The sequence below is a fragment of the Drosophila innubila genome, assembly GCF_004354385.1.
Source record: "Drosophila innubila isolate TH190305 chromosome 2L unlocalized genomic scaffold, UK_Dinn_1.0 4_B_2L, whole genome shotgun sequence".
Lineage (NCBI taxonomy): Eukaryota > Metazoa > Arthropoda > Insecta > Diptera > Drosophilidae > Drosophila > Drosophila innubila.
In genome coordinates, this window is record NW_022995372.1 from 16,057,486 (window position 1) to 16,085,209 (window position 27,724).

At 34.3% G+C, this 27,724-nt stretch overlaps 3 protein-coding genes across 4 annotated transcripts; all 3 read right to left on the reverse strand.

Moving 5' to 3' along the window:
* Positions 1–492: 492 nt before the first annotated feature.
* Positions 493–5,765, reverse strand: LOC117780398 (dipeptidyl peptidase 4). The gene is made up of 14 exons (XM_034616911.1): positions 5,655–5,765; positions 5,508–5,584; positions 5,123–5,417; positions 4,455–4,728; positions 4,122–4,389; positions 3,754–4,048; positions 3,544–3,676; positions 3,297–3,485; positions 3,116–3,240; positions 2,670–3,056; positions 2,391–2,576; positions 2,173–2,330; positions 1,908–2,113; positions 493–1,792 (listed from the first exon to the last, which is right to left on the reverse strand). Exons 3-14 carry the CDS (start codon positions 5,317–5,319, stop codon positions 1,649–1,651), a joined length of 2,562 nt encoding a protein of 853 aa, XP_034472802.1. The 5' UTR covers positions 5,320–5,417; positions 5,508–5,584; positions 5,655–5,765; the 3' UTR covers positions 493–1,648.
* A 3,802-nt stretch (positions 5,766–9,567) lies between these two features.
* LOC117781358 (ubiquitin carboxyl-terminal hydrolase CYLD) lies at positions 9,568–14,061 on the reverse strand. The gene is given in 11 exon segments (XM_034618105.1): positions 9,568–9,851; positions 9,919–10,115; positions 10,176–10,317; positions 10,386–10,620; positions 10,680–10,898; positions 10,968–11,122; positions 11,180–11,358; positions 11,571–11,661; positions 11,664–11,798; positions 12,673–13,441; positions 13,497–14,061. Coding segments are annotated over 11 exon segments (2,823 nt in total). The 5' UTR covers positions 14,004–14,061; the 3' UTR covers positions 9,568–9,657.
* A 988-nt stretch (positions 14,062–15,049) lies between these two features.
* LOC117782137 (E3 ubiquitin-protein ligase Ufd4) lies at positions 15,050–26,944 on the reverse strand. 2 transcript variants are annotated; one of them, XM_034619111.1, is made up of 8 exons: positions 26,794–26,944; positions 25,474–25,521; positions 24,749–24,888; positions 22,436–24,170; positions 22,139–22,370; positions 21,847–22,065; positions 15,635–21,152; positions 15,288–15,570 (listed from the first exon to the last, which is right to left on the reverse strand). In XM_034619111.1, the coding sequence occupies exons 3-8, from the start codon at positions 24,886–24,888 to the stop codon at positions 15,288–15,290; spliced, it is 8,127 nt and encodes a 2,708-aa protein (XP_034475002.1). In that variant the 5' UTR covers positions 25,474–25,521; positions 26,794–26,944. The 2 variants fall into 2 exon arrangements, with proteins under 2 accessions (XP_034475003.1, XP_034475002.1); XM_034619112.1 differs by lacking the exons at positions 25,474–25,521; positions 26,794–26,944 and having other exon boundaries at positions 15,050–15,570.
* Between the last annotated feature and the right edge of the window lie 780 nt (positions 26,945–27,724).

Genomic DNA, 27,724 nt, shown 5'->3' on the forward strand with positions numbered 1-27,724 from the left:
ATGACCAGAGGAATTGGTTCTATGCCAACAGATGCCATCTCAACTTAACTTAATTTCTGTTGTCATTGAAAAAAAACATCAATTTTGATTTTGTGTATTACTAAATAAAATAGAATTGTTTTATTTTTAAAAAATAAGGAAGATTTAAACAAATTCCGTAGCAATTACAATTACATACGAGTACAATCTAGATGTAAAATTTTCTAATCACCATGTTTACCTTATAGTTGTAAACAAATTAACACGACGTCATCGGATATCCGAAGCTCACATTTTTGTTTAAGTCGCTTTGTAAAATTTAATAAACACTCAGTTTATGCTCCAATATTTTTATACAATATACAAAACACTAATGTGAAGCAATCTTTATAGCCATTTGAATAATAATAATTGTAATATGACAACATTTTTGGAGAGTTCCCCCTGAAGAGTCGATCTAAAGGTGAATGTCTTACAAATACATAGTTTGATTTATTACGCTTTCCTTTTTGATTAACAATAACAATGTCCAAAGATAAAGTTGAGTAATTTGGATAGTTCAACCAAATGAAATACAAAGATGATAGAGTCGACAGTGACCGACTCAGCGATACCCTGTACACAGACTTAAGGTTGAGAATAATTTTTAAGAAAGAAACAGACAGACATGCCTAGAACGATACCCTTGACACCCATCTATCTGATGGCAACAGGGTGTAAATATTAATTGTATTACTGAAGTTATATCCATACATAGTATGTATGCATTCCTAATGTGCTATTTACATACTGATAATAAAAATTACTGACTTTAAGCAATTGTTGTACAAATGATTAGTTAACCTCTTAATCGACCGAGCAGCTTCCGAGCCCTTAGATTTCTGCAAGCCTAAATAACAACCAAATTGAGTAGCTAGGACAACGGGGTCTATACATTTTGGAGAGGGGGTAGTGTGGCAGCAATGGCATCTGCAAAGTGCAGTTTAATTATCAGCTGATTACGATTAAATATTACATTATTAATTGCTTATTGTAATTATCTTATCTAATTTTCAATACTTATATAATTAATAATATTCTTTTAAAAAAATCAATAGATGTAACTAGATGATTTCTGTTTTCTAGTCAATCGTACAATCAACAGTAGCTTTATTTTATCTTTGAAGCTATGAATCAAAATTTTATGGTGACATTTAGAGATTCGATTTTACTTATCAAGTGTTTTAATTATTTTAACTAAACTCTTACGGCTTCGTCTGTAAATATCATACAAATCGGAAGAAATCATTTATTAAAACATTATAAACTAATCTGTGTAAACTCTAGGAAGATCTGTTAACGGAAGCAATGTATAAGGAAGATAAACTGGTATTTTCTAGCAAATATCTCACTATTTTCCTTTCTTTTTCATTATTTTTTTCTCTTATAAATGGTATACATTTTTATGCTTTTCAAAATTAAAAAATGAATCGGAACAATATCGAATGGCATGCCTATTATATGTAAATATAATATATTATTGAGTATATATAGCGTTTTCAATGAGCTAAAAAAAATACAACAAATTTTGTGTAATTATTATAGTATAACAGTTTTGAAGTCTATATAATACTCATATTAAGATAGTATTTAACCTACTCTATTTACACATTGAAGATTTCTAAGTCTGCTACTCAGCAGGTACCATGTTTTGATCTAAATCGGGCTTAGTATCATCCGGATCCAAGCTCAAGCACTCCGCAAAGTAGTGTTCCATAGATGAGTAGACATGCTCTAAAACTCCATTGAGATCATGGCCTTCGTCAGCATAAGTCTGTGAATATATATGTAAGAAATATCGTATAAAAATCAAGCGATTAATTTGTCAATAAAACGAGGTTGAGGTATTAATCATGCAAGAGAGTTTCGATCTCTAGAATATTCCTTACCTGATATCGATATAATATATTAGCTTCTGTCAAAGACTTGGCCAGCTGAACACCATGGACATAGGGTGCCGTAGAGTCAGCCAAGCCATGAATTAAGAAAAATGAGTTTGACTTGATAAGACGAGCTCGTTGCGTTGCATCAGCTTCAACATATCCCTTATAGTTCTCGGCAGGAAGTCCCAATATGCGTTCAGTGAATGCGGAATCTACAAAATGATAACAATTATTGAAAGAGGGAAAACTTAGGAGTATCCATCAGACTTACTGTAGTACAACCAATCAGCAATTGGAGAGATCGATATTCCACATTTGAAGACATCTTGTTGAGTGCCCAAAACCATGGAGGTCACATAACCACCATAACCCCAGCCCCAAATTCCCACCCTTGTTTCATCTAGAAAACTTATGGTATCCAGAAGATATCTGTACAAATAAATTAAATAAATGTTTATATATACTCAAATTCACAGAATTTAAATCCACCTTAATACAGATATTTGATCCTGAACTTCCACGCCCCCCAAATGACGATATAAGGCTTTTTTGCTTTGACCTTTTGCTCCTCTCACATCCAAACGTACGTAGATAACATCATTTCTGGACGACATATATGTACCCCAATCTATTCGAAATTTCTCCGAAACTGACTCCGAACCTGGACGTCCATTTCTGTAAAAAAAAACAATCAAATAACCAGATTGTAGAAATTGTTTTCCATTTTTTGTACAGAAATAAAATAAAAGATAATATAATATTACATACACTTCAACGACTACAGGAAATGCTGCATCCCTGAGCTCCTCTCTCCAGCTGGGTGGTAAAAGTAGCTGAACCTGAGCTCGGCTACCATGGGGCAATGGAATTTCGAATGATCTTTGAATAGGTAGTGCCAGTTTCTGTAGCCTTTCTGTATAGAAAGGTCGTGTATCGTATAAAATCTTGACAAGACTGTGCGTTTTTTGCATATGAACTCCTGACACAGGTAATCCTGGACCTTGACATTCTAGAATGTAGAAATCAATTCCATAGCTGGTTGCAATACCAGTTGTGGGTGTTATGAAGGCGTCGAAATGGGAACAGTTGACATAATAATATCTACTACTCCAAAGTGCTTCTCCCAAATCGCAGGTAATGCACTGTGGCTCGCTTCTGAAAAATGTAAGCTATGATTCATCAACAGCTCAGAGATTAGAGGATGTTATGCTTACTTTCTAGTATCATCATGAACGGGATCCTTGACCGAATATAGATGCCTTTGGCCAGGCTTCTTATCTTGTGTAGCCAGATAATAGACAATGTGATTTGCAGTATCCCAACAAAGAATTTTCAACACCTAATTTAAAAAATAATTTACTATTGTTATAGATGTTAAGTTCTCTAAGAACATACCTCATAGCGGCCATGAGATATTACGGAAATCCTTTGCTGTGAGATGGTAATGTGTTTAATGTGGGTAAAATGATCATTTCCCGACTCCTGAATACCTGCGAGCAGTAAAAAACTGTTGCCATCGGGTGCAAAGACGGGATGTGGAAATATATCTAGCCATTCATCTTCAGGAGCACGTTCAGAATGGATCTAAAAAATGTTACATATTATGATAATATTTGAAATTTTTTATATTAAGTTTTCTTACCTCTGAACATGTCCAATTTTGATCTTTTGAGCATGTCGCGATTATTGTATAATTTTGAGATCGTACCATAAAAACCACAGAGACTTGATGATTGCTACCGGAGACCCAACTAGCTGAAGTTAGGTAATAATCTCTATACGAAATAAGTAAATAATAAAGATTTAATAATTTTTTTTTCATAGTTTAAAACAATTATTTAGTTTGACGTACTGTCCAATTAAAGAAGGGGGTGGTCTCAATTCCATTTTAGCTATAGACATAAAATTAGTAATATCAACTATCCATAATTGAACTTCTGGATTGGCAGTGCCTGGCGTTGGGTATCGAACATTTTTAGTCTCCGGAAATGAGCTGCCCGATGTCATACCGCTACCAGCGATAATAGCTCCAGATGATAGCCATGGATATGTCATCATCCCGACATGAGTATCATTAAATAAGGCAAACATGAAGTGACTTCCATCAGTGGACGACCAAATTGCTTCCGGCATATCAAAAATTTCCTCTACAAAAATAAAATAGTAATAATAATAGTATCAATTGCAGAGGAAGATGGGAATGTTAAGGTAATGCATTACCCTGGTATAGCCAATCTGGTACTCCATTATAAATACTATTCTCATGGCCCGTCGTTGTTATCCTAATGTCCTCTTCCATTGAAGGCGATTGTCGTACAAATATATCATTGTCAGCAACAATAATGATTGAAGTTGTATTCCCCAGCCAGGCCGCATATTGAAGACGGGTTCTTTGTACCTTTGAAGAGTCTTTTAACTTTACTGGCATGTGATGATCATTATCTACATCATAGATTGTGTAAAACGCAGTAAACGATTTCTGAAATATCTTTAATTCACTCATTATTAAAATTCATTATTCGCAATATACATTTTCAAAATTAATGTACTTACTTTTTTTACATTATGCCTGAAGAGCACATATTTAAGATCATGCGTGCACTGATATCCCCGTACATTTAGTTGACGAATTGTATGATTTGTTACTAATATATTAACTGAGTTCGTTGTCGTATCCAATATGGAAAGTCCCCCGTCGTCTGATTGAAATACGTATTTCTTCGTTGTCACCCAAGAAGGTTGCAATCTAGTCGGCGTTAATTCGCCCTGTAAATATTCATCAAGGATCATTCGACGACCCGACCAATACAAGAGTTCGTCCACATATCTGGAAAAAAACAACAAAATTGTTTTAAGTATATTTGGATATTAAATTAAGCAAATTATTAACCGTTTATTCGAAATGACTACGTTTTTGAAAAGTTTTATATTATATTATTATTATATATATATTAAAATTTTATTTTAAGTTCTCAAACTTCAGTAATATTTTGAATAAATTAATATTATTTTATTTGAAACAACACATGTTTTAATATTCTATTGATTAAACTTTCAATATAATTTGAAAATTAATAGAAGTTTGGTTTCTTCAAGAAAAAGATTAAGATTTACGAATACTTTTGTTCCTTGCTATCATTAATAAGCATACAAAATAAATAACTTGTATGTTGTTCCTTCAAGTTTTAAGCAATCTTATAATAAGTTCAGAATATACATACCCCAATAAATATATAGCAGTTATTATACCAGCTATTACAAAACTAATAACTAGTAAGGAGAAGATAATGCTGCGCCAATTGTGTCCTTCATCGAGATCCAAGTCTTGATCTTTTTGTTTGGGATCCTGAACCTGTAACGTCTCATCTGGTGGGAGTCTCCACGACCCACCCCGATCAGACGCTGCATTGGCATGCATTTTCTAAAATCCAAACAGGACGCTTTAAAAAACAAATTGTGATAAGTCGAAGTTATATCAAGTCGAAGTGTGTTTCGGACGGTTTCGGAAGTAAGATGCTATAGAAAATAAGTGTAAGTACATGGCAAAAAATTAAAAATTAATTAATTTCAATTATTTATTTCCGATCTACTTTGAAATCTACTTACTTCTGATTAATCATCATGCACCAACTTTGTTTGTCATCGGCTTTGATTTAATAGCAAAAATTGGGCATACCAATTTCCTAAAAATAAAGTTAATATTAAAATATTTTATTAATCTATTTTGGCCAAGAAATAAGTTGTCTTTCTTACCTTTATACATTGATGATATATTGCCATACATATATATCTGCCGCTCTTTACATTATTGGTATAAAAATTATTGCGTTAATGAAGATTACTTTTCCATCTTTTTTGTCCTCCACAGAATTGAAATTATGATCACAGACTGAAAAAATCGGAGCTTTGCAGCCTGAAAAATAAATCCCATGTATTTATATATCATTATATATTTATTATATTCATCATTTATGCTAAGTATTTATATAAAGTTTATTATGCTTTAAAGAGACCGTTCTCTTTTTTTTTTTGGCAAAGTTCCCAATTAACGGAAATTCAAAGATCAAAAAGCGAACTCATTCATTTGTTTAATAAAGAGAGTCGGTTTGTAATAAAGTCATCAAGCTCGACCATGATATACTCTGTGATAAGCTTTTATTATCTGCTCAGAGGTTAAGCATTGTTAAATGAAAATTGCCAATGTCAGTTTTGCAATGTTAGCGCAACAGCAAAAAAAAAAAAACACACACACAAAAGCCCTTCAGGTTGAAGTAGTATTGATTTTTCTATTTCTCAATCTTTGAAGTCCCGTTGACCGATGCACCCCTCGGTTTTAAGTCTTGCCTCCTTAGATAAACACATAAGCTATAATGATACAACCTGAACACAGCCTTGTTCTCAATTACACTTCCGCAAAATTTAATTAATGGGGCTTGAGGAAGGGAAACAGAAACGCTTAAAGTCGGCGTAAAACGCTTTGATAGGCAAAAGCGAAGTAAACCTATTTGAAAATGTGTAAAGAATAATATCTTATTAGTTATTTTTTATTCTATCTGTAATTAGACCGAAAATAAGGAACGACAAAAGCTGAGTTGAATAAATAATAAATAAATAATATATATGTGATAAGCTCTTTGCTTAACAAAGTTCGCTACACAATATGCTCCCAAGAAAGTGGCTGTGGATGAGTATGTCAGCTTGTTCGTAATACCACCATGTTCAAACTAAACTGGTCACCTTAAAATAGCATCAAATATAGAGAGCAAAAGAGCACTTGAGCAGCCTTCGGAAATGAATGAGATATAATGCATAGACAAGAGAAGATGCTAACGAACAATGTCAACCGCTTATTGTTGGCCTTGCTTTGCATTATCATAATTTACATTGAACCCCATTTTCCGCCAGTGGCAATTTCACTGATTTATTCAATTTGATTTGATAGGCCAAAAGGACACCCAAATTAGCTATCACAGTAAGTAGTTGCCCTTAATGTCTCCAGAATCATCTTCAATCGTGTATCGATACCTTAAGCAGGGTTTGGTACATTTTATGTTATTGCGCTCTATCTCGTTTGTTAAATGATATTGTTTGTGTAGCTAGTGAATTATTTAATATTTCTTGCATGTGAACAAATTTCAAGCAGAAACTTTTAATTTAATATATGCTAATTCTGTAACTAAATCACTTTTTAGCCGATCCAATTCATTTGCGTGACTTTCCTTTTTTTTCTTTTTTTTTAAATTTAATCTAAGCTTCTGACACGTGCTCAAGGATATAATGTAACTATATGTACTATAGCTCTTCATAAAATATAGGCAAAGCATGAATTACAAACTAAAATAAATTGTCGAATCATGCATAGTAGGCAAACGTTTGAACATACAGTTAGTCAAGATAATGTTTTGACATAATAAAAAGTTATAATTATTTTTTTATATAGTTTACTTAATTCTATTATTTTATTTTAACTTGTTCTAAGACCAGAGACAAGAATAATATTTGTGCAAGATAAATTGTGTAAAATATTAGTGTGTCAAAACTCTTTCTTGACTAACTGTATGTATGAACACACTTACAATTAGTCAAGTAATTGTTGTAATTGATAAAGAGAAAAATTTACTTTTTGGTTTTTATTTTTTTAAGTCAAAACAAATAGTTGATTAATTATATTGTATGTATTCGAATATGGGGTATTATTTGACATTTGATGAGTACTTATGTATTTAGTATATGCAGTATAAAGCGGTATAGTTTGACTTTTTAATTTCTTTCTATGTACTTATATGTTTACAAATACATACAAATATGAAGCGATGTACTTATAAAGTTATATTACGTATACGTTACAATCACATTTACTTACGAATGCCAATATATTTTATATTTAATAGTTTAATATATACATATATATATATGTAGATATACATTTTATAAAAATTGGTATTTTTCATAAGAATGTATGTATAGATATAAATGTAATTGCACCCACTTACACACCTACATTTACACTGTCTATGTACTCAGAAATAGGATATTGCGGTACTTATATACATAGTATGTATGTACATATACATACATATGCACATCGTAATTGTTGTCGTTTTATTTGCATAACTATTGTATATTATATATGTACATAAATACATACACACATATAGAAATAGACATGTATTTAATATTAGAAAACACACTTTTACGAACTATGTAATATGCATGTACATAGGTAGGTTTTACACTTGTGTATAGGTTTTAACATATCTTTTTCCTGCACATAAAATCACAACCTTCAGAATATACCCACATACTTGTGCATACACACACACACACACACACATACATACTTCAATGATAGCCAAAAACGCAAACACTGGGTTTTCAGTAGTATTTTATGGTTTATGGAAGACCATTACCCAGCGACAGGCAACCCGGGACTGAAACCTACATTCGACTGTTGTCTTAAGAATTGCACAAAATATCGCTGGCCAGATATGTACAGAGAGGAATTTTGTTTAGCGGCATACCACAAATGCTGTAAATACACTGTGAAAAAAGTCTTATCAAATCAAGTTAACCTGAAAAGAACTACGTTTAAGCTTAGTTAGAAAATTTAATTTTAACAAATTAAAAACCCAGAATTTGTCTAGCCCAACAACTAATTAATAAAAAATATCATAGAATTCAATATGATTTGTTTTTCTTTGACTTACATGATTTTGCCATCATTTTGAACTTCAGTAAAAATAAAAATATTAGCGTTGATAATAAGAACTTTACTTAACATACATTTTTTTTAACAGTTTATTTACTTTTTCTTACAGTGTAGAAATGTATACTAATGAAAACAGGCTCCTTAAGGGTGGTTAAAGTTTTGCAACCATAAAATAAACAAAAAATCGTTAGCGATACCCATGTTTTAAGTAATCTAATATAAAAATTATTATTTTATTCAATTGCTTATGGCAATGTTTTAAAAATTTTAAGAAAATTGGCATAATTTAAGTTATAAAAGTAGACATACTTTGGGTAATTTTCTCTTAAAGAGAGTGTCTCTCTTTTTCTAATGGGGTTGATTTTTTCACATTAACTCATTTTGTCATCCACTACGAGCATCTTATACCCTTTTTCACGCGATACTTCATGCGTAGTAAAAGGAGTGCAAAGAAAAAATTCAAAATCCATGGATTTAAAAATCACTTTACATTTTAAATTGCTCAAGTAATTATTTAAAAATAATTGCTGATGTGTACATATAAGTTGATTAATATAAAACCATGTCTTACGTACAACTAGATAACATATTATTGATATTTTTTATATAATTTATAACGATTTTATAAATTATTTAAGCATTTAACTCTATTTCTTTTTAAAGGTTAAATAAAAAAAGCACAAAAAAAATTAACATTAATTAAGTCTAATCAATATTTTATACATTAGAAGGCAGGGTACAGGAAAATCGGCTTCTGCTCAAATACAAGAGAGACAATAGACAATAGATTACAGGGCTCAAGGGAAGGCAGGGCGAATTCAAGTCTATTAGCTTCACAAAAAAATGTTTTTAAAAGTTTAATTTAAATTAAAAAATGTTTATAATATTTTGGATTAATTCAAATAGACAACGGCGTTAGCACATGTGGCGCAACCTCTATATCAAATAAATGATAACGGAACAACATTATATTTTTATTATCGTACACCTTTATTATATTAAGTTTTATATATATATATATATGTTTTATTTATAAACTTAAAATGTTTAGTGATACATCATAACATCCGTGCTTTGGTACATACACATATACGCGTCGCAAAAAAGACGCTTGGCGTGTTCAGGTAAGTCTTTGTCCTTTGACGATCTTTCATTAATAGCTCGAGCGCCTTCGTCAGATAACCACTTGGGTAACTCTGAAACGGATATCATTTCAGGTATATTATATCCGTTCTTTTCACCTAAAAATTAAAAAACATTTAGTTAATGACACTATAATGACATAATTGTGTTTTGCTAACTGTTCACCTTTTCTATCAGCCATTGAATCGAAAAAACACCATGGAGCATCTGGTCCCGAGCCTGCCTTGACAAATGCAACATAATGTGATGTTTCAATGCATACAACAGCAAATAGTTCCATGTAAATTCTAGGTAATATCATATGATCAGCCATTACCTTGAAGTCTCTTGGTACAAATAGCTTTTTCGATACATGATTAACTCTAAAAATGTAAAAAGTAAATTTATATAAATTTATAAACAAGTATTTATTTAAAACCAACCTTTTACAATGCTTGTGAACCGTTTTAAGACAATTTTGACAGAAAGCCGTCGACTCCAGACCGGAACCCGACTGTAAACAACCAAAACATTCACGACATTCGTATTCAGCTAGTTTTCCACAAACGGAACATTGACGAGGTGCTACATTATATAAAACCAAAAATGTAATTTATAAAGTTGTAAATTACAGAAAATTATTATGTGCTTACAGTCTTCAATGATATCTGTTACGTCCAGACATTGGGAAGGCAGAATTCGGGGATACATTTTGTAACTCTTTCCAAACCGAGGCATTTGAATAATAAGACACGAAGGAACTTCTTTCAACTTGATATCGGATGAATGAAAACTTTGCTCAAATAATTGTTGAACTGTTGGAAAAGTCAGTCGCTCATCTTTTTCCACAAACAGTTGATAGAAATAAGAATCTTGTCCAGAGCTTAGCTAATAATAACCAGATATTAACTAATTTATAATTAATTATCTCAAAATAATTGACTAACTTTTAAGAACGGTTCCACTCTCATTATTTGTGATAATAAGCTGTTTAAAAACTCCTCCGGATCCTTTTCCTCGCTGGTCAATCCACTTACGGAACTTAGTTGATCCAATAACTTACGTAGTTTCATAACGCGATCAGCACGGACAAAGACGTTTTTACGCAATGGATTAACAATCTCATCCCTTAAAACGTTTTGAACAGCACCATAATGCGAAATATCCTGAAAATGATAAAAACACAAAAAGTATTAAAAAAAAAACTTTATTAAGTTTCAGTAAATTATTATTACCTGTGGACCAGGTCTTCTATACAAAATGGAATCAAATACACTTGTGAAAGTGAACATGGAAAACAATGTGGCATCTAAATAGCAGGAATTGTGGTGTCCTTGAATGCCTTTAAATTTACCGCACATTTCCTCCAGTTCCTCTATATTATGTATTGCTAAAGAATAAATCGAATTAGGTTAACGAAATATTAATAAATTGATATAACACTTACTTAATGGTGCGACAGCGCCTAAAACTGAAGGACAATCAACGTGCCCGAACTTTATTGCATTAGTATCATTAGACATCATGCTAACAGAATGACTTCCATCTACATCGAGGAATCTTCGATCATTGGTACATTTATTAGAAGGTACAAAAATGGCTCCACCTTCGCGACACTGAAACAAACTAAAGGAATATTTGCAATTCATAAGACGATTTATTAAAATCAAGAAAAAAAAATATAATGTATGCTTGCTCGATTTCAATTGAGAGAGGTATCGAAATAGCTGTTTTAGTCTCTGAAGCAGTGAGAGAGACAAAATAAACCTACAACAACAACTTAATTGTTTAATATTATTTGTAAAACTAATAAATACAAAATTGTTTAAAATATTTACCGAACGCCTTTATAAGTTCCATCGGATGTCGTAAGATTCCTTAAATTTGGATCGTCTTCTACTTCAATTCCAACAATTATGTTTGATGAATCGGAAAAATGCCAATCCAGCGAATGACACCATATAAATCTGCGCATATTCCAGAATCGATTACCTCAACCAAAGATTCAACGACAAGTTTAGTTCCAGGTATTTCAGATAATTGTTGGTAACTTATACAATTTCGATCTAAAGTTCATAAAGAGAAATACAAATACGCCAATTATTACGTTGAATAAAAAATCTTTCTTTGAATACTTTTTCCTTTATATACCGTCAATACAATGATCTACATTAAACTCCAAAACTGTCAACGGAATATTATCCATAATAATTAAAATACATATAATTTATTTATATGTTTAGTTTGTATTTATTTTCCACAAGTTAGTTCAAATAAATCAAAGAGCTCTTATTATTTGATTGCTTTAAAATAGAGAAACTAGAAAATACACAAAGCAAAATTGTTCTCGTTTATTGTTGTTGAAATACGCTCACATTCTGATATTGAGCGCGACAAATTTATTTTTACACTGAGCACATGTGTATCTATACCAACTGAACTGAAACTAAAAATCTACTTGATTGACTGCATTACACCCTGCAATATATGAATAACTAGATAAGAATAAAGTTCAACATATCAAAAAAGAAACATAGACATATCTAAATTTATTTATGTAGCCAAACACATAAACAAGCTTTTGTGTTTTCTCAGTTGTTAATTGAGTAATAATATTGACAGTCTTTACACGTTTGCAATATTAATTATAAAGCGCACAAACAAAGATTCTAAAAATAAACCATCATGAATAAGAAAAGCTATTTGCGGCATGCTGAACTCTGCTTATCCAGACAGAAAACTTTGGCAATATTAACTTAACTTTTAACTGATCAAGACAAAATATACCTTCTGGTTAAAAAAATGATCAACAACCTCAATGTAATTATTTGAAAACTAATAACACTCTCGGCAAGAGTATGTGTACAAATTGTTTACATAAAAGTGCCATGTAATTCAAAGTGAAAATGTGAAACATTATATTTGTGGTTTATCTCTTACCAATATTTCCAGTGGTTTTTCCATCTATAGGTGAAGTAATTCTTTCAGAAATTTCTTTCTTTTTAACAATAGAAGCGTGTGTGGAAGCATTAAAAGATTTTTCCAATTTGTTATCGCTCGCTTTTCCATTTAAAATAACAGCAGCTCCTCCAGCGTTAATTGGCCAATTCTTTCCCAACAAATCAGCCAAGTCCACATTTTCCTTTTCCTGCACATTGTTTATAACAATAACATTCTCTTTTTTCGTCGACTCTTCAATGTCGCTCTGATTAATAACGATAATCTCTCTATCTTTATTATTACTCATTGTAGTAGAATTATTTAAAGAACGCACTTTATTATCAAGAAGCGGATTTTTGTGAATAGTTTTTGCATCCTTATCGTTGACCTGACTTATACTTTCAGAAGGTGAAGTATTGCTTGTGTTAGATATTTTGAGCTCTTGATTATTAAAATTGTTTGTTTTGCTTATGGTTGTACAATCATCACTTTTAAAACGGTTGACTTCCTGCCTAGATGTGGTCTTATTTGATGGATTTTTGATCTTCGGATCATTGCGTTGAACATTTAAGACTGTTGGTACAATGGCTGTATAAACCTTTTCAAAAGTATCATTGATCAACTTTCGGGCAGATAATTTTTGACTTTTTTCGTTTGAAATGGGAGCTAACCGATCAGCTGTGGTAAATATCGATAAAGCGGGTTCACACTCCAGATATTTGCTTACAAAGGGAATGTCGTTGGCTTGTGGAGAACTGATGTTGGGTTGCTAAAAATAATTGAAGTTAAATCTTTTGAATTTAATATTAACGTCCTGTACACACCAAAATTTCCAATCCAAAAAAGTATCCAACGGGATTCAATTCCTGCACTGGGCCGATGTAGCGTATAATGCAATCAAAGCAAGTTTCCTTTTTAGACAAGTCTCCAGGGACACTTAAAATATCATTGACTTTTAAGCTAAGCACCCAAAGGCATTTGTGTTTTTTATCAACGAAACTTAAGCGACGCTCGGGACTCACAATACTAATCACATATGGCCAAATGTCATCTGCGACTTTGACCAAATCGCATGCTCTGCATTCATATAGCTGTATGTTAACATGATTATTGAACTCTACAAACTGAACAATGCACTTTTCACTGTCTATAGTTTCGATAATCTTTATTAATGCTCCAGTTTCAGCAATACATTTGACCAAGTGCGTCTCAGAACTGTTGCTAACATTGTATTCCAAATACGAAGAGAGAATTCCAGAGTTCACATATGTAATTAGTTCAGCCTGACGCGTTACTAACGCATATTTTGAAGAGTTGAGATTAATTTCCATTTAAATCAAACACCAACATATATATAAAGAAGTAATATTCAAAATAAAGTGACTAATTAATATAACAAATAAGTAAATGTTAATAGAGATGTGAATAGAATTTTAAAAGAGATGTGCAACAATATCGATATATGTTGGTAACATTTCGATAGTTACTGCGTAGATTATTTAGGGTATGCCACAGCTGGATTTAATTTTCTAAATTAAAAATATATAGCTTCAAAACTATTGGTTGCAACTGAAAACTGTGTATAAATGAATTACTGATATATTAATAACCTTTCGAAAAACGGAATTCATTTCAAAATCATTTTATGCATTTTTGAGTAATGATGACTTAATGATGAATTAAAAAAACTACTCTAATGGAAAATAAATAAAATGTTGTGTCATGTGGGGCCGTTTTTACCTATCGCTATCCTATGGCTTGGACCCAGTAGTTTATTGAACCGGCTGGCTTGTGTTTGGGTCCATCATAGTATCCGAGCTTCGAGACACTTTGTACTTTTGTTAATTAGATAATATTTTTGAATGACAAAATAAATTGTTAGTCATAGAATTAATAATTGAAAATATATGAATTATTTTATTTTGAAAATACTTAAGAAAAACGTGTTATTAATAATAAATCTTATTTTTAAATTTAACGATCTAACACATTGCGGCTGAGCCGCTGAGTTGATTTGATTGACTTTTTCACCCAGGTGTTCGATCATACTCGAACATACCCGTTGCAGCTCTCTGATGCACATCTTCTACATTAACAAGTAATAAGTTAAAGTCATCAAATTAAACTTTAATAATTAATTAATTAATAATTTGATTTTCAATTACAAATTTTTCGGAATTGGCAAGGTAGAAATTGCGCAGTTGCCTCATAGCCACTTAATTTCAGTAAAAAGGTTATTTGGTTTCGCCCCACTATTTCATAAAGTTAGGCAGAATTCATAATCGATTTCGTGAGTTCATGAAATTAAATAGGAGTGTGATTTTGCGAAATTGGCTTCCAAGCTTCCTAAAACATAATTAATTTAACAAGATCGCAAAAATGATTCAACATCAAAGGCAATTTATTAAAATACGTTTTGAGTTTTACCACAAATTATTGATATAATATTTTTTTTGAAAAGTTGAAAGTGATAACTAAGTTATAATTATTTTACAGTATTTTGGATAAGTGGATTGCTAATTTCTAGTATGTTTTGTATTTACATATCATTAAATTGTTGCAAAGCGCAAAACCAGTTTAAATTTGAATAAAAATTACAAAGAAATACATATTTTTTAATTTAAATGAAACCCTTTTTCCTTAGTTGCTGTTAACAATCGTTCCTTCATTATCTCCTCTGACGGATAGTCGGGCAGCTTTAGGTAATGAACGCAAGTATTCACTGATGGGTAACTTCCTTGTCCGGCGTCAACTTTACGCACGACCGTAAGTCTAGGATGTAAATTGGCCAATCCTCCAGGAGGCAGGCTGCTGCAACCAGTTGTGAATTGCAAGAAAGCTTTTCGTTCAGCACCCGATAAGCTCAATAGAACGTTAACAAAACGTAGAAATCCAGGGCTAAGAATAAAAAAAGGTTATATTTAGAAAAGATAAGCAAAATACATTAATAAAGTTGTCTTACCTTTCTTTGGAGTATCCCAACTTTGGTTCAGTGTATGCCATTAGATCTTCTCGGCTCCATTGGGGAATTTGCTCTCCACAGATCATCATTCGAGCTTCAGAAGGATTAAATGCGGCCAGTTTATTCAAAGGAAAGACTTGACAGAATCCATCGTGGAACGCCTGCATTTGCTTGGCAATGCCATCCTGAAGCATAAAGTTGAGAAGCAATTCGCAGTATGCCTCCAAGTTGTCAATGTTGACCTCGATGTTTGAGCCATTTGGCAATAGTTCTGCATATGTATATCCATACACTGATGAGCTGGGTAAGTAAGTAAATGTTAGGGCTAAATCGTCTAATGATACTTCAATATCATTCTTCGTGCGCATCTTAAGATTATCAATTAATTCCTTTCTATTTTCACAGCTGAGACTGCTGTCTAACTCAATTGCTTGCTTTCGCATCAGTAGATCTTGTAATTCGATTAAAAATTGATATCGTGTTGGATCAATTTCTTTTAGATTCTCAATGCTGAGAATTCCACTAAACCAGTTGGATTGTGTTAGATCGGCGTTCAACAGTTTAGAGAACGTGTTTGTCAACTCCGAATCCTTGGAAACTGTTGAGCTTGCCATCAGATCTTGAGAACGTGTGTTGGACTTGAGCTTTAAATCGTTTCGTAACAATTTGTTATGACAAAGCAGTTGTAGAAACGATTTTGATAGAGGCATGTCGACAAGCCGCATATCCTGCAAAACCTTGGCTATAAACACTCCAAAGAACCAGAAATACTTGGATGCCGTCTCACAGATCTCCGAGTTTTGTGGCAACGGTGCTGGAAACAATCCTTGCTCTCGCCTGTTTACGTAATATCCAACTGGTTTCGTTGCATCTTCGATATTATCAGATAAAGGTATATCGAGAGTTGCGCTCAGTTCATCATCACAGAGCCACATGCACAAATCGGAGCGTTGAATTTCAGCAGCAACCAAAGCATAGAACTCCAGAGTTGGACCCAATCCTGTGCCTTCTTCATCCAAGAACTCAACCTCAAGCACAGATTTGCGGTTGCAGTGTGCTTTCATCACTTGAATTGCCCATTTTAGCAAATCCTTGTTTCGTGGGACTTTTACGCGCTCGTGCTTCAATCGACCGACGCGGAAATCGTGTTGATCATCGCGCCTTGGACTCATGATGGGAATTCTCTGGCGCTCCGTAGTTATGTCACGCTGAGATTGCAAGCAAACAATGCTACGAGATGCTCCAAATGCAGTGCAGTTGAAATATAATTGTCTGGTCTCGAACGGGAACAAAAATGGGCAAGATTGATTGAGATCCTCACACCAGTTTGGTAGAGCGTTGCTCGACAGAACGAGAGGATCGTGTATCTGTTGTTGCAATTTATTTGTGATTTTCTTGCTCATAAAAAGTTCAGCTGGTAGCAACAAATTCTCTGATGAAGCTTGCTCTTCATTTTCCAATTCGGATTGATTTAGTCCGTTGATTTGGATAAGCAACTCGAGGACATCCTCGACAGAGCACAAATTTGTATCTGTGACGCTTAATCCACCATGTACTGGCGAGTTTGGAGATAGTGTAGATGCTCCGCTTCGGGATGAAACGCCCGGTGTATTTTGTCCCTCATCCGTTTCTAAATATGTGCATTCTTGAACTGATGGGAATATTTCGCGATAGACAATTGTATATGTTGGTTCCCAAAGCTTGCGGAACTTATCATTCTTATTCAATTGACTATTTTGAAGTAGTTCCTGCACTGCACGGAATATACTCCAATCGCTGTTATCCAGATCAATTTCGACATCTGGAACTCCTCCCAGTCCGGGTCCACGTAACTTCAATCCCAGCATTGTCTGTTCATTGTTTGTTTGTCTACTTTGATGGAAGCTCTCAAAATTCGTGTCTGGCGGACAGATTTCCAAATCAGATGTCTGATTTACATTGGTACGACCCGGACGTGGATCAAATGCTGGTATGAGGGCTGAAAATTGTCGTTTTAGAACAAATTCATCGTCCCAGGACTTACGCTTGCTCACGCCAGCCAGTCTATTCTCTATAGACTCATCATCCATGAAAGTTAAAAGATTGCGCGACACCATCACTTGTAAAAGTGTATTACCCACTTCCTCGTATTCATCCTCATTCTCCTCTTCATCATTTTCTTCATCCATATCGTCCTCATCTTCCATGTCGCCCAGCAAAGTTGGGGCTCTGCAGCTTTCCAAAAAATCTTCTAACGAGACTTGTTCACTGTCACTAGAAGTGGATGTGAGACTCATGGTTAGCGTAGGGTTAATCGATGGTGCGGCCTGTTGGCTAACTTTCATATTTGTTGGATTCGATGCAGAATTTGCTTCGTTATTCGATGAGAGGCTAGGATAGCTTTGGGCGGTGCTCAACAATCCCGAATGGAAATTACTGGATAAGGCTAGTTTAACTAGACTTGTTACCGAGTTGGGGCCTCGGGGGAAAAAGGAGCTAGCTCCAACATTCTGATTGCTGTGCTCATTTTTATTGACATTTGTCTTATTTGTTTGGTTTCCGTCGTTGTGCGTGTCCTGTGATGTTCGACGTCGAGCAATCGCTGCGAATGTTTCCAGGAATCCACTGTGCACAGCTGCCTCGGATGTTGAAGAGACCTCAGAGGATGATGTTGTTGTCAGATTGGGTACACTAATACTCATTTGGTTAGAAACGGACACAACATCATTGGAAATCTGTGGATTCATATTCTCAAAGGCTGAAATTGCTGGTGCGTCATCTGAAGTCGTAGGAATGGAAGATTTCGTGGCATCGCTACCAGATCCATCTGCTTGCTCATTCTTTTGAAGATTACCCGACTGTATTATGACCGATACCTTTGCATTACCCTTAATTCCTCCCGATATGTTTGCCCGATGCAAATGCAGTTCATCAGCAGACAAAATGTTGTTAGTGTTATTCCTTATCATGTCCACACCATCACGCATTTTATCAATGATCTCTCGAGATTCTGTGCCACAATTTGAGGTGCCAGTTGAATTCGTTTGCTTTAAATTAATCAACAATCCTTTAGCTGCATTATTCACCGAGTTGTTGGCATTCATCTTGTTGTTTTCTTCAATGTGAGAAACTAGTTTGACATCGCTTGCAGCACCAGAGCTTGTTTCGCAGGACTCACACTCTGCAGGCTTTGGACTATTGCCATCCTTTGAAATTTCAACAATGGATAAACCTTCGGAAATTGTGGCCAGGTCAGAGACATTGCCTGAGCTTATTGTTGGCATTGAATTGTTAATTGTGGATAAGTCGGCAATGTGTTCCAATTCGCGTATTAAAGGCGATGGAATATTTGTTTTAGCTGTTAAAGTTTGATCGGATCCGGAACTGGCTTCACTAAATGTGGCTTGAGTGTCTCGTGTCAAAGCTGTGTTAGATTGATTCGTTGTAATCTGTGTCTTAGCCGAAATGAATACATTCTCAGCAATCGTCTCCACGGTCTGTTTCCAAGCGAGATTATCTGCCGAAACTGTTTGATTGGATGCATCCTCGGCGTTCTTATTTATCTCAGTTGCTTCTGGAAGCGATGGAGTCGAACTTGATTTGCGTGATGTCAACACATTACCTTTATCATTTTTCTTGGCGCCAGCAATAGAGTTGCCGCCCTCAAAGACCGAGACGCTTTCCAAGTTGGCCAACTTCAAGTCGTATTTGCCCTCAGCACCCATGCGATATGAATTGCGGACTCCATGATCCCACTTAACATCAATCCAACCATTGTGTATCTCTCCAGTTATTGTACCCTCGCAGGAACCATCCTGATCATCCCAGCGCCAATCAACTCCGCGTACGACGCGTGCTCCACTAGTAATATGCTTAAGTTGGGCGCGTATCTGTCTTCGTTCACGCCTTGTTTTTGCCTCAGCTTCTTTAATCGTCTTGCCAATGTCATCACAAACGCCCACAACACGTCCGTAAATCTCAAATCCACTCAAACTTAAATAATGCGTCTGTCCAGATGCATTTCGACCGTTCTGCTGAATTCGAATGTGTCGATATCCCTTTGCATCATCCGAAGCACAAATGATTGGCCAAGTTGCTGTACTTCCCGGTTCGACCAAACTCTTGTCGTCCACGTGAGTAATAAGAGTCACCCAATTAATGCCATCTTTTGAGGCTTGCAATAGCCAATTCCTAAGCGCCGAGCGACCATAGCCACGAGCATGGCGCAAAGTGTATGCGGTTGGAACAATATATACTCCCAGATCGATGGCAAACCAAGCCTTCTTATTATCCTTGGTATGACAGTTTAGAGAAACGCTATCACGCGATAATATATCCTCGAGTTTGCCATAGGGCAATGTCTTTCCCTCAGAGCTAGTGATTTGCACAAGTCCATATTGCGCTGGATTAACCCATTCGCAGGTTCTTCCATTCGAACCGATGTAGTACATTAAACCCTCTTCATCAAAATCAAAGCCGTATGTGAATGTTATATCGGGCTTAAGTTCGCGCAGCTTCTTTAAATAGAAGAAAGTAGAACGATCCAGATCGTACCATTGTTTAGCTACCATTTTAAGTAAATATTTAGCAAGTTGTCCCACTGTCGCCAAGGGTTCGATTTTCAGAGTACGTCCCGTTCGATCAAACAGCGTACTTTCGCACGATGAACGTTCCAGCCGGAAGCGTAAACGCTTCTGTAATATCTGTAGGCCATATCCAGTGCCTGGAGCATCATAAAGAAACACTGGCAATTTTTCGGTGCTTTCCAAGACAGCGACAAGTTTTTGTATTAAAATACTGGCCGTATTTTTCGTATCGTATTTGTTTGCCTCATTGCAATCTCCGAAAATGCATTTCTTGAATATATCGATGCGTTCTTTCAACATTTTGTTGGTTTTGCAGCGCGACAAATTATTTTCCCAATAGTTATTAGACAAAACAGCAACTAACGCTTGAACCAAGCCCGAGGAATGCATTTCATAGGCACTCACAACGCCATCTTCATGTATCAACTGGGACAAGTTTGTCAACGATGTAAACAACGTATTTGACCATGTGTTGTTATTACACATACGTTGCTGTTCAATTGCCAAATTGATTTGCTTGACAATCGCTGTTAATTTCGCAACTGCACCACGCGGTATTATTTGAGCTGACTTGAAGTATTTGTTATAAATATCACGCGATAAGTTGCGCACTTGTATCTTTTGCACATCCGTCTTTGACTTGATGCGTTTCTTCTTCTCCGTTGACCATCCGGAAGCGAAATCTGCACCCAATGAAGTTTCAGCTGTGAACGAATGTTTCGTTCCCCGGTTGCTTTCAAATATAAATCCTTGCAAATCCTCCTGCAATATGGTCACCTGGTGTCCCTCCGTATTGTGTATCTGCAGTTGATTCGGCTTATGCGATTGCAATACCCAATTGCCAACCACAAGCCGCAACACACACACCGTGGGCAATATAGGCTGTGATGGCGTTCCAGGACTCACACTCGATCTGGCACGCACAAGTTTCTCCAAAAACTCTCCACGATTTTCTGCAAACAAAAGATGTTTAGCTAATTGATACAATTTATGGATACAGGGCCGCTATTTTAAGTTTTACTTATTTTATTCTAGAGATTTGGAATATAAATTATCGAAATAAAGGTGTTCTTTTTTTTTAACATTTCATTACATTTTTTGTAGTGATGAAAAAAATATATCGAATAGTCGACAACTCGACTTTCTATTACTTCAACTCGACTATTTTCTTGACGATCATTCATATAAAATAATTAAATATATATTCTTTAAAAAAACGAAAAACTCAACTTTAATTTGATTCTGTTACAACTTTGTCATATCTTAACCGATTTTCTTTCGGAATGTCAATTTTACCATTATTTGGCATCCAATTTGATTCTGCATCAAAATTGGAAATTATTTTCTATTACTGTCCATTTTAATCTTATTCCTTGAACATCTTTCTAAAACTTTAAACTGTCATGACTTTGTCAAATTTTAACCGATTTCCTTTCGAAATGTCAGTTTTATCATTATTTGGCAACTAATTTGATTCTGTATCAAAATTGAAAAATTCAAATATTATTATTATTTTAGGAAAACTCGATATTCGATTCGTTGTTTAATTACATAAATTACAGCTTTTTGGTATTTCTAATTCTCTGAATCTTTTTAAATTACTAAATGAGAATAGGGTAGTTGTGGTTTTAAATTATATTTATTTACCTGAACTATCGTTGCCGTTCTCTGGACTTCCGCTTGAGTACATTGTGGCTAACTTGCCATCAAGTATAAAACGAAACCATCCATTAGAGCCATTCGAAAGTTCTAGGGCTGCAGAATCCGACCAAACATATAAACAATCACGTCCGCGACAAATGCTCCAGTCACGCCAATGATACGGCTTTCCTTGCAGAATCTCTTTAGCATCTTCCATAGAATCGTCTGCTAAGAAATAAGATTATAATAAAAATTGTATTTTAAATTTTTGAAAATTTTTAAAAATCAATAAGCTTGCCTGAAGCTGATCTATGTGGCATGCATAGCACTGGGCATCTCTGTGATGACGCAGACAAATCTTGAGAGCTTGCTGTAAGCAGCTGCGATCCGCCATCTTCGCCGTGATCAATTAAAGCCTGAACTTTCGAAAATACGCCGAGTCTAGCGAAATGTTCGAGAAATTCCTCCTGTGTCTTACACATTAGTTCCTCAATGATATTTAAGATTATTACATGACCGTCTTCGTCATCCTAAAAATGAATATTGTTAGTATAATTTTAATTAAAATATTCTATGAATTTGTCTTTATGTTTACCTCGCTATCCAATACGCTGGCAATAACTTCGGTTAGTAAGTTTCCAACATTTTGAGCTGCAATTGATGTTGTGGCTTCATCCGATTTGATGCAGATACTCTTAAGCACCGAGGGATGAGCATACTGCACAATCTTCTTGACGAGTCCCAAACTTGCTCGTCGCACACTGCTGAGCATGGAACCTTGAAAGGTTCGACAGAATATGGGCAGCAGTAATTTTAGATAAACGGGTGCCATTTCAGGATCACCTCGTGGTTCCATTAATGTGTATGCTTGGCCATCCTTGCTGGCAAGCAAGTGACCAGAAGACATCCATTCTCCCGGTGATTGCAGAATCGCAGCAACCTCACGGTGCCCATCATCTGATCTTTCTCGTGCCTTGTCCAGAGGCGTCTTTCCGTCCTCATCTCGCAAGTCTGGATAAGCTCCAAATTTCAATAAGATCTTGGCAATGCCGGGACGCCCAAAGCAAGCAGCATAATGAAGGGATGAACTTCTTTGTCCTTTGTTGACATCAGCGCCCTTTTCACAAAGGTATTCGACCATCTCCAATGTGCCAAAGGCAGATGCCCAATTAAGCAGAGTCTGTCCAACGTCATCCATACAATTGACATCGACGCCGCATGCTTCAATTGCCTCCTGCAAAGCCTCTGTATCCTTTGATCGAATACAATCAATGAGTTGACGATGTGTGCGATCATTGCTGGCGTCATTTCTTTTTGGACGCGGAGCCAATTGTCCCTGACTGGAGTTGGCGTTGCCACGATTCAGGGCTTGCCGACCTTCAAACAAGAGGAGCAGCAACAGATCTGCAAATCGCATGCAGTCGAGCACGCATCTCTCATCGCCTTTGAGGCCTCGTTCAATTGCATTCGGCAACTGAGATCTTAGAATATCCCGTGTAATCGAAGGTGATCCACGGCACAATGTGGACAATAACGAAATGGTTGTGGAAATCGATTGTGGTGATCGAAATGATTCACTTGGTTGAATTTTGTTAGATGTGTTTGCAGCTGTTCCAGAAACATTATCGTTTAAACGATCCGAATTTGGGGTTGGGTTTGGTGTTTGAGTTGCAGTGGCTGTTGCTGTTTGCGGTCCACTGATTTTCGTTGCGGACAGAGAATGATGATTACTGGCACCACCAGCATTTTCCAGACGTTTTAATAGCTCCGTAACTAAACCATATTCAGCTAGGGGAGCGGGATCAATCCATTTTCTTGTAAAACGATCAGCAACCGATGCAAAACATTTTAAAGCGCCATCTGAAACCATTGCATCCTCATGTTGGAGCAAAGTGCTTAAACTCTCAACGCAATTATCAATACAGGGTGAATTTGGCTCCACTTTGGTGCAGAGTCGCGAAACAACAGCCATTGCCGAGTGTAAAGTGTCCTTATGTACTTGAGATCCACTATCCCGAATAAATGAAAGGACACAATTGAGTCCGCCACCTTCGAAAACCGCTCCTGCTTCCCTGGTGCAAATAAGCTCAAGAACCTTGATGCATTGCTCTGCAAGATCACGAGATGTTCTTGATGAGAGATCAGCAACAACCAAACGATTGCAGATTGCTTTAATTGCACCATCGATGGAAACAATTCGGCGTGTGCATTCCGCAGATACATCCAGATAATACGTTATTGCCCTTGCGGTCACTTCGAGCACATTTTCAGGTGCAAGCTCATCTAAAAATATCTTACACAATGCTGGCAAAAATGTGCGTGGCGGACAACTGCAAATCAAATACAAAAGAAATGTTAATGAGCGGAAAAATAATGTATGTAGTTGGGAAATGCAATTATACTAAGCAGAAATTGAGAATTATAAAAAAAAAAAAACAAAATAAAACCAGTTTTTGTTATCGAAATAAATAAAATATTAAATAATAATAGAGTTTTAAATTTTATTTTACATTCATAATGCAACTAATATTTTAAATTATTACTATAGTTTTGTAAAATTAAAGCCTTTTATTTGTTGATTTTAATCAATAAAATTTTTTAAAGTCCTGTCTACAGCAGGCCCGGAAATAAAAATTCCTGTCAAAACAAAACAAAAAAAATTACAGTTTTTTTTACATTAAGTTTGACAGGAATTTTTATTTTCTGGCATACTGGAGTCAGGCCTTAAAATAAGTCTAATTTTATCTTGAGCTCAATTGAAAAGTTTCATAAAATGCATTTTTAATAAAAGAAATTTTCACATTCAGTTAATTATTTTTTTATCATTTTAGATATTAAATTAAGTCAAAGCTCGTATTTGTAATCGCTGAGTACAAAAAAAAATTTATTATATCATACAGGTAATTACCTTTCAAAACAACGATCAACATTATCTGACATCAAAAGAAGCATACATAGCTGCTCCAAAGCAATTAATTGCATGTCTCTTTCATCTCCTTGTCCCATAGACAACCATTCCAGCAACGTTTCTGGATCGACGTCGCCCATCTGTGAAATGCAATTAAAATTATATTTATTTTATTGTAATACACATGACAAAGGCAAAGGTACACAACTATACTCGGGGTATATCTTTAAAATAGATGCATAAACTAGCTGACATTTATTTGGAAAATTATATAAGTTGGTAAACAGCTTTCCTTTGTTGTAGATTATGTGTATGTGTAAGCAACTTATGATTCAAAATATATTTGCACATTACATTTCTATTATCGCACGCATCTTTTGTTCGTTTTTGTTGTTGCCACCCAAATCTTTTGAGTCAACAATCATCAATAACTCGAATGAGTCATGAAAAGCTGAGTCCATTGAAACAACTTGTCGACGAAAAGTAAAGGAAGCGAATAAAGGAAGCGAATGGAGGAAAAATAAAAATCAATAATAAAAAAATACAATAGAAAAGCAGAAAGCAGCCCCTAACAAGTTTGTTTCAGTGGAAAACTTCTGGAAACCATGCATTGCCGATAATCTCGACAAAACACCTATATTTTTAGATCCTTTATAATCATAAAAAAAAAACAACATCCTAAAACTTGGGGCATTTATTTTAGTTACAAATATTATAATACTTACATTGTCTTCTTACTGTCCAATAATATACACAATTTGGGATAGTTAAACCTGAAATGGAAATTGACATTTATAGAAAAAGAATAAAATGATAATATTAATTAAAAGTGTTGCTCCTGTTTATAAGTAGTTGTAGGTGAAAGATTCTAGTCAGGTTCTTAGTTTGATTTCTAATTGTGCTTATAAGTTCAGATTCAATAAAAAAATATATATATTTATATGTCGCTAAATTTAAATAATATTTAATGACTAAAAATGTGGTTCTCAAAAAGTTTAGCTCACCCAATTAAGATAAGTTCAAGATTAAATTTAATAATGCTTTTAACAACAGACTATAAATTTTAATAAATTTAGTAATTAACATATGTATATGTATTTAACTTCAGTAATAAAATATCTATTTAAATTCTTCTCAAAAGACGCAGACACAATATATCAATAATGTAATCGAAAATAAACCTGACGCATTCAAGATCAAGGACACTGTAGAGAAAAAATTTGTTTGTAGTTACTGTAGGGAGTGAGAAACGTCTGCTTATTTTAAAATAATATTTAGATCAAAACACGAAAACTAAATTAAATAACAAGTGTATTTTGTTGCTTAGCTTTGCAACCCTTTTCTCAACAATTACGAATTACTAAAATTGGAGAATAACTAAATTACTGAAATACATACATAAATAAATTTAAAGTTTTTTTTATTTGACACTGACGTTAACAGTTTGTTTTACAAGCATTGACACTTAGTTAAAATAACATATTACGTTTTATATATTACTTCGATTTTTTTTGCTGATTGTTTATATATTTTATTCAATATTGCATGTAATGAAATTATGTACACAAGTGAAGTTATATATGTATGGACACATGTAAATATGTACGAACCTGACTCCGTACCTTTTTTTACATGTATTGATATTTTCATTCCTGATTTAGAAATACCCACGTACCTATGTACATATGTATTTATTAACTACTAATTCTTTTTATTTAACTGTCAAGATGACAATCATTGCGAATAATAAACTCTTTTCCAATACGCAATATACACACGTAAAAAATATGTACATACGTATATACTATGTACTCTACTTAATGCACTTTCTATATACATACAAACATTCAAATGTATGTATCTACGTATTTCTTCATTTGTACCTTCAGAGACGTAGCTGCGTATATGTTATGTAAATCTATGTTCAAATGTTCTCTTTGAATCAAAATACCACAGGCCTATTGTTCAATTATATTTTCTTAAACCCTTATAAGTTTTTCCAAATGTATTAAATAGTTACACAGACACGTGAGTTTGGTTATTACCTTAAGCATTATAGCTCGGCACTGCATATCTTCGGCCTACAATTGTTGTATATCTTCACTTAAATGCACATTTGCAAATTTTTCACAGTTTATTTTAGTATTAAATTTTATAATTTAATATTGCCTAAAATTAAATGCCTATTGAAAACACATACATATATACGTACAATATACATTCATACTAGTGATGAACAAGTATTGACGTATCGATTTTCTACAATGCGACTTTTTTCGAAACGATATATCGATATATTTAAGCCGACGCATTAATGCGATTGTTAATTTTGATGATTTTCAAAACAAAGAACATTTTGTAAAGTTATTTTAGACGGTATCCATTTTATAAACATCAACAACTGAGTAATACTTTCCCATTCTTCTTCAAAAGATCATATAAAAATATAATTTTGATATATGGAACAAACACATCGGTGGGCGACTGGAATCACAGTATTAAATTCCCCGACAGAGATGTTGCAAACCTCAGTCAAAATACTTTTTGTAAATTTATGATTTTGTTTAAATTTTCTTCAAATTTAAATATTGCCTCTTTCCTACTAGCTATTTAAAAACTGTGTGTAGCAGATCGTGGCTTGCTTAAGCAATATGAATACATACATATCTGCAAACTGCGATCATATTTTGCTTTTGGATATGCACTTGCGTGAGGTAATGGTATTCCTTAATAAGGTAACAGTGAGTCCAACTCTTGTATCTACAATTTATTTTTATAACTTTGCAGTACTTCATATTGCGAAGAAGTAGAGTTCTTAAATAAAATTCTTTTATAATTTGCTGTAGCCCTTTACGGAGAAATATGGATTTTAGCAAAACAAGGCGCGAATTTACACCGAAAGATAAACAGAAGAATTTTCTCCAGCCAGAAGAACACCCTTATTTGTGTGACCAGAAAACAATCCAGACCTAAATC

Coding starts and splice junctions, on each gene's coding strand:
- LOC117780398 (XM_034616911.1), bottom strand. CDS start 5,319: ATGCATGCCAATGCAGCGTCTGATCGGGGTGGGTCGTGGAGACTCCCA. Junction 4,049..4,121: donor ACCAGATTGGCTATACCAGG/GTAATGCATTAC, acceptor TTATTTTTGTAG/AGGAAATTTTTGATATGCCG. Junction 2,577..2,669: donor TTTCCTGTAGTCGTTGAAGT/GTATGTAATATT, acceptor TTTTTTTTACAG/AAATGGACGTCCAGGTTCGG.
- LOC117782137 (XM_034619112.1), bottom strand. CDS start 24,888: ATGGGCGACGTCGATCCAGAAACGTTGCTGGAATGGTTGTCTATGGGA. Junction 22,371..22,435: donor CCAGCGTATTGGATAGCGAG/GTAAACATAAAG, acceptor ATTCATTTTTAG/GATGACGAAGACGGTCATGT. Junction 22,066..22,138: donor GCCACATAGATCAGCTTCAG/GCAAGCTTATTG, acceptor ATTTCTTAGCAG/ACGATTCTATGGAAGATGCT.